Source organism: Gigantopelta aegis, chromosome 8 (genome assembly GCF_016097555.1).
Source record: "Gigantopelta aegis isolate Gae_Host chromosome 8, Gae_host_genome, whole genome shotgun sequence".
NCBI lineage: Eukaryota > Metazoa > Mollusca > Gastropoda > Neomphalida > Peltospiridae > Gigantopelta > Gigantopelta aegis.
The window spans coordinates 34,997,770-35,011,106 of NC_054706.1; the positions used below are offsets into that span (position 1 = coordinate 34,997,770).

The window sequence follows — 13,337 nt, forward strand, 5'->3', positions numbered from 1 at the left end:
CCAATCAAATCTTGTCTTTTTAAAGCCAGCCAATCAGTGACTGTAGAAGCAATCTGCACACTGTGCAGAGATCGAAAAAATATTACCCCGTATATTTGAGCCCATATGGGTAATAAATGACTATATCGTGCAGGTAGCTACTTTCATCTAAGCACTTGTAATGTTGAACTCGCTTAAAATTATTATTATTATTTCAGATAACTGTGAACAATTTACACAAGACGTTGGAACAAGCGAAGTTGACATTTCTGAAGCAAACTCACAAGCTGATGTTGACAGTAATTATTTATATAATTTAATATATCTAATTTTAGTTGTTGTTGATGATCAGTTAAATATAAAACAGCACCTGTTATGAATATCTGGTAATGTCAGTTTTTAGAAAATTTGTGACTGCATGATTCTAAATCTTTTTGAACTGAGGTGTGGGATATACCCAAGTGGTAAAGCGCTCACATGATTCGCGGTTGGGCTAGGATCGATCCCCGCCAGCGGGCCCTTTGGGCTATATGTCGTTCCAGGCAGTGTACCATGACTGATATATCAAAGGCTGTGGTGTGTACTATCCTGTCTGCGGGATGGTACATATACAAATCCCTTACTACTAATTTAAAGATGTAACGAGTTTCCTATCTAATTCTGTCAGAATTACCAATGTGTTCTGGTGTCGTTAAACACAACAAACTTACTTTAACTAGGCAAATGAGTTGCGGGGTTTTTTATTTTTTTATTTGATAACTATGTTTTATCATTTGTATGGTAATTCTGGTCACTGAACACTAACCTGGTCGACTTTTAAAAAAAAAAGGCTTCAAGTGATTAAAAGGACAGTGGAAGTGAAATCATAGCTAAAAATATTGCATTGACAGAATAAATATGCATGTTTACCCCAGAACAAAAACAAATTCTGGTTGAATCATTTCAAAATGTGGCAAAAACATATTAGAGAAAGTTCGACATTGTAGTCTGAAAAATGTTACAAAATTAAAATTAAATGACTGACCACTAACTCATAGTATACAATATATGTACAGTGAGAGAGGATGAAGTAAGAAAATGACGAAATCGTCTAATTGAATAACTGGCATAAACACTATAATGCAATAGTTTATTTTCCGTTTCCTTTAACTGGCATACAAAGAATGTTTTTTAAGCAAAACAGGAAAGTATCATACAAAACGAAGCAGCAAGAAATGGACAAAGTTATGAGCGAAATTAAATCTGCCACAGAGATACAATTTCAAGATTTACTTAGTTCCCAATTACTGAGTTCATGAAGAAGTCTCCAGTGCTGTATGAATGTATATTATGTCAACGTTGGAGGTGTGATTGGTGCCAAGTCAGGGTGGATGACGGGCTATGCCAGAATTCATTTACCTCCTCTCTTTGTCCAGTGTTTTCTATTTCTTCTCTACCATTTTTTTGTTTCATCCCACATAAGCTCTCAGGCATAGTAGGTATACATTGCAATGTATCGTGCATCTATGCTTCCTGTGACCTTATAACCCCTACATGATAATTCGAAGTGTCATTATGTCACTGCCTGTGGCGTTGCTTTGTGATATTGGGTCACTAGGAAATGAGTTGCGCATGACGGATGTTTGTTCAAATTTCAGGTTTGTTATTTCCTCATTTTTCAAACATTCATTTACAGCAATAATTGTTGAACTGCATAAATAAATACACTTCTCGTAACATCAAATCATCTCTTATTTTTAAATTCTCAGTTATTCACTCCCATTTGGAACTAGTCAGCGTTGTGAATTATACATTTTGGAACAAAAAAGGAAGTAGCTTCCTTCAAAGAATATTTACATTGTACCAGCATCTAACGTCACAGTCGTTAGCAGCCAATTACAAAGTGGGCGCTCAAACTGCTAAAAACTAAATACAGGGAAATACCGTATATTTTTTAGTGTTCAAATGCACAAATAACCTCTGTATGAAGTCTATGCTATATATTTAAAAGTGACATATTCGTCTTCTACAACCTCCAAAACCCATATACTGATATATTACACGAGGTATATGCTCTAAAACCTGAAATATTATTGAAAAATGACCAAAAAAATTCCGCCATTTTCAATAAATTACAGTTTCGGATATAAAACGTGGCCGTAGACCACACATTCCGCCGGATTCGTGTTGAGTGACCAACATTAAATGACCATAGAAAATGCAAGGTCCAAACATTCAACCTGAATTTGTCCAAGCCTATTTTAACTCTTTGAACTTGTTTTCTATCTATTTTAAGCATAAATATTGATCATTATTATCACAAATTGTAGGATTATAATGGAAGTAGGGAGAAGGAGGTTCAAGCACTAATATTGTGACCATGTATCACTTAAAAAGCCTACTACATATTTTAACCAGTTCTGCACACTAGTAGTACGTGCTATTTTTTACCATTATCCTCTGCATGTTTTATTCAAACCACAGCTCTGGAAAGAGATCTCACAGTTTTATGTTGGCAAAGGAGACAACATAATAATGTAGATTTTATATTGTAATACATGTTCAAAGTTTGGAAGAATAGTTTTAGTTCTATAGTTAAATAGTGTTGTATCATTATATTATAGTTTAATAGTTTAATTTTAACATTTATATTCCGAACTCTTAAAAGCGAGTCTGGGGTACCCACACATACATACCACGTGTCACAGAATCGAACATTGTGATTGGCTGAAACACCTTACCTCATCATTGGGATTCTATGAAAAGGCTGATGTAGTCTACATTTAAAAAAGAGGAAATAAACTGTGGTATGCAAATTGAAAAACGTCGAACCGTGGGCCTAAAATTATGAATATAGTGAACCCCTAATTATCAGTATTACAATGTTTAGTTTTACTCATCTGATCCGCATTCATAATAGTTAGTTATAAAGCCACTATCTTAAAAGTTTATGTAAACACACTTAAAATATGACCCATTCGTTACCGTATCGCTAAAAGTCTAAAGGTAAAATGTTATTTAATTCCCATCAATAGATAGCTTACCCCTCTCTGTCAAGTCCTGAAAGTTAATATAATCGCCTAAATAAGTTAAGTGACTTTACCAGTAGTCTATACGTGCCATTTAGATTAAGAAAATCACTAATGTTTGCAAATGTATGGACATATTATTAGTTATTTTTAGTTATCAGCTAGATAATTGTACATAACATTTATCTTTTCTTAGCACTTGTGTTTGTGTTGTTTTTCAGATGATCAAGCAAGATACACTGTGAATCTGCCTTTTAATTCAGTTATTGAGACAATAGTATTTGCAAATAATACCAGAAATACTGGACATACATATCCTCCGACAGATTATTTTAGACTAATACGGAACACAGGCATAGGTCAGTGGCAAGTCCAGATGATAAAGTCTATAGATAGAGATGTAAGTACATTGATTTTAGTTTCTGTCAGTATAAAGGTGTCTGTTGTTATCTTACTCTTATGATTGGGACATAAATATATTTGTGGTTAATTACTTTATGCAGATTGTGTTGTAAAACTTATATGTGTAAGTGTGACATCAGGCAATGCTGTTTTCTTGTACTTGAAAACATCATTTATACTTTTTTGTTACCGCGTTAGCATTCACTGTTTGTACATATCTGTAACTGAATTCAGGTTTTATTTAAAAATGACAAACTTTATAATAAATATTTCTGTGTTGACTATTTTTGTAAATTGTTGTATTTTGCAGGGTGACCTACCTCTTCGGGTTGATGATGTAAACTCAATTGAGTATGTGCTCAGTTGTCAGGATAATACTAACACTAATGTAAGTGTTTTTCCTTCATATTTACTACATTATTCTGATGTCTAATTTACCTATTTCTGATTTGATTCATATTACCCTTGTATTCTGGTCGTTGAAGGCGATAATGTGGTTGAACACGGAAACAAGTTATATCATTAGAAGCGCTGTGTTTTGTAGAACATCATATCCAAAATCCGCTAAACTCCGATTTGGGAAATTCGTTTTCTAAGTATTTATATTTTAAGAAAGTTTAGGAAATATAAATATCCCAAGTGACGTTAGGTGTGACGTCATTTAAACAGTGCGCGGCGATTGAAAATATAATGGTAACTAAGTGTATCTAAGTATGTCACAGAACATCAGCGTGTCATAAAATATCTCGGTACAGCGAAACTGTAATCAATATAGATCACAAAGCTGCAAATTAATCATACATTTTCATATATAATACCTTTTAAAGACAGCTTTGTAAAAATAGTTCTTAGTTTGTATTCCCTGTGACATGTTTCCTACAAATATAGCCTTTTTTAATAATTAAAACAACAATATACTTCAATTTTCTTGCTTAAAATATGAATATCTATATCTATTTAATGCATTTCTGATTATTTTAATTAAATATGGACCTACTCTTATTTTTTTCCAATTGACAAACTGAAACAATTTAAATTTATCGACAATATACATCTTTCAAACATTTGAATAGGTTTCCAGACGTGGATTTAGGTATGGGTACAAGCGCCCACTCTGATCACGAAGGCCTAATTACTTTGGCTTAGTATTGCCAAGGCATATTGCATGTAACTGAATCCTTTAACTAACAGCTACAAAACCCAGTACCTTAAAACTGATTGTTATATATATCAACAGATTGTATAATTTTAAAACGTAGTTGGCCTGTTACAATATTACAATCTGTTCATAGTGGGAACACGGCACATTGTATGGATAAAACACAGGCTCTGCTATAGTATTACTAAACATAATATAGAATATATAGTACCCTTGAATGAGCTAGAATATGGCAAGGTTTATATTCATGGCACTGTCGACACATTACGAACAAGCTAAAAAATAATATTATGCACATAGATTTGCAACATACAGTCGACATAGTTGCGTTGTTTATGATGGGTATGAGCAGTAGGTATGTCAACAAAAGATAACGAGCACCGGAGTAGAATTAGGTGTAGATATTGAAACCATGAAAGTAAATCTAGTATCCGATTATAATATATATGACAGATGATATCATTAACAGTTTATATGTTAAATCCATGGAGACAGTATCATCAAGCAAATAATCGTTTGAGCCCCAGAATTTTCCACCTACCGAAAGTTTATTGGTTCATCTACTGGGAATGAATGAATGAATGAATGAATGAATGAATGTTTAACGTCACCCCAGCACGAAAAATACATCGGCTATTGGGTGTCAGACTATGGTAAAATGCAACAACAGTGTGATGATCATCATCAATATAAAAATTCAACAGTTAAATAAAAACACAGTGTAAAGGACTGTGTAAAAATACAAATATCACAGATATATATAATTAACATTTTGAATAAAATTCAGTATCACGTAAAAATTGTAAAATAAGTTCTGGATGGAATTGAAAGGATTCCATCACAGTTCGTAGTCCAAATATATCTTTTCGAATTGCTTTCAGATGGGTACACTCCACCAAAATGTGTCGCACAGTCAGAGTACACCGACAGTGCTCACACTGAGGTGGAGGATCTTTCTTTAAGATAAATGAATGGGTCAAGTAAGTATGCCCGATGTGGGCACGACACAATACTATTTCACCCTTCCTGCACTGTCTATAGGAGGACTGCCACTCTCCCAAGACTGGCTTGATAGCATGAAGCTTGTTCGCAACCTCACTGTCCCAATCACGTTGCCAAGTCGAAAAGATAAATTTCTTGATATTAGTTTTAAAATCAGTATAAGGCACACCAACCCTGGCATGAGGCAAATCCAAAGCAGACTTGGCAGCTGAATCTACCTTTTCATTACCCCTGATGCCAACATGGCTGGGCACCCAACAAAATACAATAACTTTATTGGCAATGGATAAAAAGACACACTTTCGTATCACCATCCCAATTAAGGGATGGTCCAGCTTCATATTACGTAAAGCTTGGAGACACGAAAGTGAGTCAGTAAAAATAATAAACTTGGATGCTATGGAATCTTTGATTTCTTCCAAGGCTTTAATGACTGCCCAAACTTCAGCACTAAAAATCGATGCTGAGTCGGGCAGTCTCATGGAAAGCATTGTGTCTGATGGAAAAACTGTAGCACAAGCCACAGAATTCCCATCCCGTGATCCATCTGTACACACAGGAATGTAATCACGGTACTTGTCCTGAATTTCCATGAAAAACTATTTATAAACAACAGCATCTGTACGATCTTTGTTCAGATGCGCCAGATCAAATATAATTTTAGGTGGTATAAGACACCAAGGTGGTAAAACAAAATATGAAGGAGTTTCCAAAGTGTCATTTAAATCAATGTTGGAAAGCGACAAAAAACGCTCAGTGTGAAGACCAAATGTACGAATTGCATTTAGCATTGCATCAAACAACTTTATATATTTGTTGTCAAACACCGCATCATGTGCTGGATGTTTTGGTAAAGATTTAATCTTGGCAGCATACTGCAGAGACAGCTTGGCACGTCTAGTACCCAAACAAGGTTCGTGTGCATCAACGTACAAGCTCTCTACAGGAGATGTTCTAAACGCACCAAGAGAAAGCCTAAGTCCCTGATTGTGTATAGGATCTAGCATCTGCAAGTACGACTTGCGTGCCGACCCATACACAATGCATCCATAATCAAGTTTAGACCTCACAAGAGATCTATACAGACAGAGCATAACTTTGCGGTCTGATCCCCATTCCGTATTACCAATAACTTTTAAAATATTGAGAGCTTTCAAGCCCTTCTTTTTAACATATTTAAGATGGGGCACAAAAGATCATTTCCTGTCAAATATAACCCCCAGAAATTTAGTCTCCTCTGCAACTGGAATTGGATTTTTGTCCAAAAACAACTGTGGATCTAAGTGGAGACCCCTTTTCTGGCAGATATGCATACAAAGCGTTTTTGCCTTTGAGAATCTAAAGCCAATGTCAGTTGCCCGTTGATGAAGTTTATTCAAACAAAGCTGCAACTTATGTTCAGTGATACTCATATTGGACGATCTGTAACACATCTGAAAATCATCGACATATAACGAGCAACCACACCAGGTGTTAAACACTGGGAGATGCTGTTAATTTTCACAGAAAATAAAGTTACAGACAGGATACTACCTTGAGGTACACCCATCTCCTGTGGGTGAATGTCGGACAATGTCAACCCCACCCGAACTTTAAAAGATCTATCTTTTAAAAATTGTGAAATAAAAACTGGAAGTCGACCTCTCAGGCCCATGCCATGGAGGTAGTTTAAAATCCCATATTTCCACGTGGTATCGTAAGCTTTCTCCAAATAAAAAAACACTGAAACCAAGTGCTGATTATGGATGAAAGCTTCCCTACAAAACGTTTCAAATCTAACAAGATGATCAACCGTGCTACGTCTAGATCTGAACCCACACTGCACGTTAGTAAGCAATTTGTGAGATTCAAGATCATTCGTTCCATGGTTTTACAAATGCAACTTGTCAAAGCGATAGGGCGATAGCTAGTAGGATTGGTTGGATCCTTACCAGGCTTGGGAATAGGAATGATAATACCTTTCCTCCAATCAGAAGGAAAGTCTCCAGAAATCCAGATGTTATTAAAAATATTCAAAAGAACCATCAAAGATGATTCAGGTAAATGTTTTAATAACTGATAATGAATTTCATCTGGTCCTACTGAAGTATCATGGGCTCTACAAAGAGCATCCTGCAATTCTTCTATAGAGAAATGCCTGTTGTATACTTGAGCATTTTCAGATGAAAAATTTATGGACTGCTTTTCAGCTTTATTTCTTACAGATGTAAATGCATCTGTACTGAAAGCAGAAGATGAATTATGAGAAAAGTTGTCTGCCAATGCACTGGCAATGTCACGATGAGACTTTACTGATGTTTGTGAATTCAACATGGAGACAAAAGTTTTCCAAGATGATTTCTTACTCTGTCTAATCTCTCTTCGAGCCTTAGCCCTAGCAATACAAAATGCAGCCAGGTTATCTCCAGTAGGTTCACGTTTGAACCTCTCAAGTAACCTGTTTCGCTCTTTGAATGCATCTTTGCACGTATCATTAAACCATGGTTTATTGAAACGCTTTGGCACTGCCGAAGTCTTAGGAATAGTTTCATCTGCAATGTCCTTCAAGATGGAAGTGAACAAAGACATGGGATCATCAGCATCAGTAATGGCAAATTGTTGCAGACGAGTGCTGCACAGATGTTGAAACTGACCCCAATTTGCCTTCGCCAACTTCCACCTTTGAACCCTTTCAAGTGATGGTGGTCCATCATTCTCCAAAATAATGGGAAAATGGTCACTACCACAAGGGTCTGGACCAACTTTCCAGGAGAAATCAAGAAAAAGTGAAGGACTACAAAGGGTTAAGTCTATAGAAGTAAAAGAACCATTTGCAGAATGAAAATATGTATGACTTTTATTGTTACGGTAAATAAAAACAAGTAATTTTTTAGAATTAAGTCTTCCAATTGTTTACCTCTAATATTTACATCCTCACATCCCCACAAAGTGTGGTGACCATTAAAATCTCCCATAATAATAAAGGGAGTAGGGAGCTGGTTAATGAGATCCTGAAGATCCCTTGGATTAAAATTAAAATGATTTCGAGGTGGTAAATGAACTGAACATAGAGTAATAGTTTTTATGAGCCGTGACTTTTACAGCCACAGCTTGTAAATTTGTAGTTAATGTTACTATACTCTGAGGAATGTTTTCATTGACAAGAATGGAAACACCCCCAGATGCTCTATTTTCAGTTTCTTGAAACGTATGGTAGAGATTAAATCATCTCATGGTAATATGATCAGTGTCCTTCAAGAAAGTTTCTTGAAGACACACTGCAAGAGGATTACGTTTTAGGATTAAAAGACTAATTCATCAAAATTGGGCAAAAGCCCACGGCAGTTCCACTGAATGACTGAGTTAGTCATTGGGAGGAAGTATGGGTGTTAATTTAGACTTTCCCTTTGAATTTTGTGATTGCGAGTTTTGTGATGAAGCACAAATCTCATCACTCACTTCCATATCTAAAGGATCAAAGAGATTACTGATAGGGACGGCACGTTGTTCAATCTTCTTCAAACGTACCGACCAACCATCCTTATTGTGACTTTTGGTGCCTTTTCCTGACAAAGGTCTGCTAGGACCTGGCTCCTCAGCAGTTGAACCTTTTGACGGATTCATAGAATCCAAAGACACCTGGGTCATTTGTTGTAATTTTTATCTGTGAAGCTTTATTTGCCTGTCGCTGAGATTTTATAATATCAGAAACCTTCTTAAATCGGTCTTCGTTGATTGGCCAAGTTAAATCTGTCTGGACTGAAGCATTGCTTGTAGAGACCCTAACAGCAGCAGCATACGATTTACCCGCTGCAACAGGCGTCATGGTCTCCACAACCTGTCTAGCTTCAGTGAAAGACAGACGTTTGTCAATTTTTACTTTCTGAACCTGTTTTTCAAATTTCCACCTTGGGCACTCTCGGGAGTACGCAAAGTGGTTTCCCTTGCAGTTGATGCATGCCATATCATTTTGACATGCCTTGCTGTAGTGATCATACTGACCACAACGAGCACATGTCAATCTGCCACGACATGCAGTTTGCCCATGACCAAACTTTTGGCATTTAAAACACTGCAAGGGATTTGGAATGTATGGGTCAACAGGGATGTTCAAGTAACCGGCCTTAATTGACGAAGGTAGTAAAGGTGTACTGAAAATGTATTTGTTGGAATCATTTCATTATTTCGACGGATTTTCATCCGTTTCACTGACGTAACACCTTGTGAGGAGAGATTTTCACAAATCTCTTCCTCACTAACTCCTTCTAGGTCTCTTGACCTAATCACTCCCTTAGATGAATTAAGGGAGGAATGTGGAGAGTATTGGAATGTTGCACAATGATTTAGATTTAAGCAGGTTTCTGGAATGAACCTCTGTGGCATATTTAACCAACAGAGATCCATTTCGCAGCTTCTTGACAGCTAAGCCTTCAAGCCCTTTTTGAATGGCAAACGGAGAGAGTTTCCGAAATGCTCCTTCATCGGATGAACCGATAACAAGAAAACGTGGCCAGGTATGTGATGTAAACACTTTTGATTTCTTGAATTGACAAGTCGTGGAATCTTCATCTGACGACGAAGAATCCGAAACCTCGTTGTGGACCCTTTTCAGGGTCCCATCAGGATTGGTAATAGTATTTTCACCCATAATTTGGTTTTCATAATTCATCAACCATGCCCCCCCACCCACCACCGAGTCCAACAAGGGGACATGGTGCTGCGGATAACTAGCAGGCAGCCATGCCAGGGATACATGGTTGATATACTTGGGCAATAAAGGGATAATAAATCACCCAACTGACCCTAGCCACCGCCCCAAGAGCAACAAATACAAAAAGTACATCAAACAATGTTTGTTCTTTACTATATAAACAAACCAAAGGGTTGTATGCTCTCGAGCTTGGCGTGACCAGCCGATTGATCAGGTCGGGCCTACCTGACCGCCTGTCTATTTGAACTCTGGGCCAAAGTGATGCATTGTCAGAAGTCATACCCGCAGGTATGCCCCAACTCAATCACCAGGATCCCATCATCCATTTTCACGGGTCGCATCTCACGGCCATCAAGGCGCCTCATACGAGGAGTTGTGCATTTATTGGCCATTCTATAAAAGAATGTTCACCCCTGCACCACGGTGAGGTTAATGCACACGCAGGGGCATCTACTGGGGTAAACTTACAAGCAATGGCTTGGACCCTAAGTGATGGTGTCATAAAATGTCAATTACAAGAGAACTGGATGCAGCATCAGAGGGTTTGCTGAAGTGTTGGAAATAATGTATGCTGTTATCGCAAAATTGTGTAACAGTTTACAATTATACCATTCGTGACTAAAGTGGTACAAAGATCTCTTGATATGTTGTTTACTTAATAAATTATTTTTAGTCAACATAGTTTCTGCAGATTGTAGACAGCACAAAGGATATGAATCCGAATCTGTCAAATGATATAATATATTGTGTCAAATATGTGTATGTTTGGTCACATCAAACGTACAATCTAAGCTCTAAATTCAGTTGACGAATAATAAGACTTCAACATACATAGATTTGGGGAAACAACTTTAAAAAGAACACCTATAGTATTCCAAAGTACACCAACCATGCACGGATATCAATTTCTTAATGGATGTGGGATAACACTAATGTAATGCAGTTAAGTGTGGTAGTTAAAAAAAGGGATAACCTAGAACAAATTGCAACAGAATTTGTTTTTGTTGTAATTTGTTCTCAAAGCCAGCATAGACAACATATCAAAAATGTACATTGATGTAGGTGGTGGAAAGTGACTAAATTTGCATAAATTAAATATGGCCGCCACAGTAATATTTTTCAACAGTATACACATGTATGTGTGCTGAATCAAGATATAGTTAGTAAATGATGTTTTAATTGCACTGTATTTTGTCTGTAATAACATACTTTATGACTTAGAAATACCTCTCTTAATTTATCATTTAAAATGGTTTTTATTTTTCAAGATTGCTGCCAACATTCCAAATGAAATAACAGTTCCTTAAAATTCCAAAGTGATCCAAGATCTTGATAATCTTGCAACATTATTAATTTTTGTTGTATCATACTCTCAAAGCCATCATAGACGTAATATTAAAAATGAACATTTATGTATGTTGGGGAAAGTAACTAATGTACCTAAATTAAAATGACCGCTATATGGCATCAGTTACAATAGTATACACTGGTATGTGTACCAGTACAAAATATATTTAGTAACGGATGTTTTAAATGATTGTATTTTGTCCATAATAACTTACTTGATGACTTATCTTTATTTATAATTTAAGATGCTTTTAATTTTTCAAGATGGCCACCAACATTCCCATGGAAATAACAGTTCCTTAAAATTCGAAAATAATCTAAGATTTTGTGATCTTGCAACAATTTATTGTTGTTGTAATGTACTGTCAATACTATCCTAGACAACATATCAAAAAGGTAATTTGATGTAAGCAGGGGAAAGTGACTAATTTGCATAATTAAATGTGGCCGCCACATGGCAGATTTTACAATTTAGTAAACATATGTATGTGTGCTGAAATAAGATATATTTAGTAAATGTTATTTTAAATTCATTGTATTGTGTCTGTAATAACCTACATAATGACTTAGAAAGACCTGCATTAATTAATCTCTTAACATGACTTTCATTTTAAAAGATGGCCGCCTACATAAACATTAAAATAACAATTCTTCCATAGTGACCTGATATCTCGGTAATCTATTTCATTTGTGTTTAAAAACATAAGTAAAGTGGTATGTCACATTGTTGGTTAGTGAGTTCCACATATAACATGGTCTTAAGTCAAACATCCATTCCTTACTAATTTCTTTCCAAGTGCACCATTGTGTCAAAGTATGTTTTGTCAGTGCTCCAATATGCATTTGATATTACTCATCAATGAGGGGGCGAAACCTATTTGCCCTGAAATGGGTTTCTCCATTTTCAAATAATGACTATCTGTAGCATAAAATAACACAAATGTGCAGAATCTAATCATCAAGTTACCATACCTTACGCTCTGGATCAATCAGCAAATTATTAGTTTCATACATTAAAAGGTAATTAATCCACCTGAAACCGACTTGACGAATTCAACAGATTTGCCTCCTCCAAAATTAATTTTTAAAATCAAATTATCTTCCCTAGTCAAATAGACTTAATACCACGTGCTTGATAAATATGAGAATTGTCGTTTATAGATAGACCTGTTCCATAACCATACATACATAGTTTATGTGTAGTATTGTACATTTCACATTCCTGGGGTACTGCCACATCATATTCTTCTCCAACACAAACCAAATCTGAATGGCAATAACAATTTCAAAATGATATCCACAAAGCATTAGTTCAGATGATGTTTAGGCAAAGTTGTGACAGTTCCCACGATTGCCACTCCCCATTACAAGACATCCTTCCTACGATGTCTTTAGGAAGACAACAGAATAATAGATATTTAGACAGATGTGATGGCTAGCTCTCATGAATCACTGTTAAAACAGTGATAATTTCAGGTGTTTGCAAAAAGAGAGCATACCTTTCAACACAAGTGGCACCCAATATGAGCAGAGCCAATAGTCAGTTATTTTTATTTAAACAATGAAAATTCTGTAGAAGATATTTAAAAATCATGAAGCAGTATATGTATGTACATTCAGAATGGGATGTGCAGACACATATTAGCTTATTGGCCACATATCATAGTTATTTTCCTATTTAGTTGAAAATACAGAAATGTATCTGCACAAGTAGTCTGGTATTTGACGAGTTCATGGCAGACTGCTTTGT

General features: G+C 36.0%; 1 protein-coding gene across 1 annotated transcript in view; it reads left to right on the forward strand.

Moving 5' to 3' along the window:
- The window catches only part of LOC121379634 (cadherin-99C-like), a 65,747-nt gene that overhangs the window by 11,721 nt on the left and 40,689 nt on the right, over positions 1 to 13,337 (forward strand). The window contains exons 3-5 of the mRNA XM_041508280.1: positions 198 to 278; positions 3,209 to 3,387; positions 3,700 to 3,777. Coding sequence (XP_041364214.1) covers positions 198 to 278; positions 3,209 to 3,387; positions 3,700 to 3,777 — 338 coding nt within the window. The remainder of the gene's footprint in view (positions 1 to 197; positions 279 to 3,208; positions 3,388 to 3,699; positions 3,778 to 13,337) is intronic.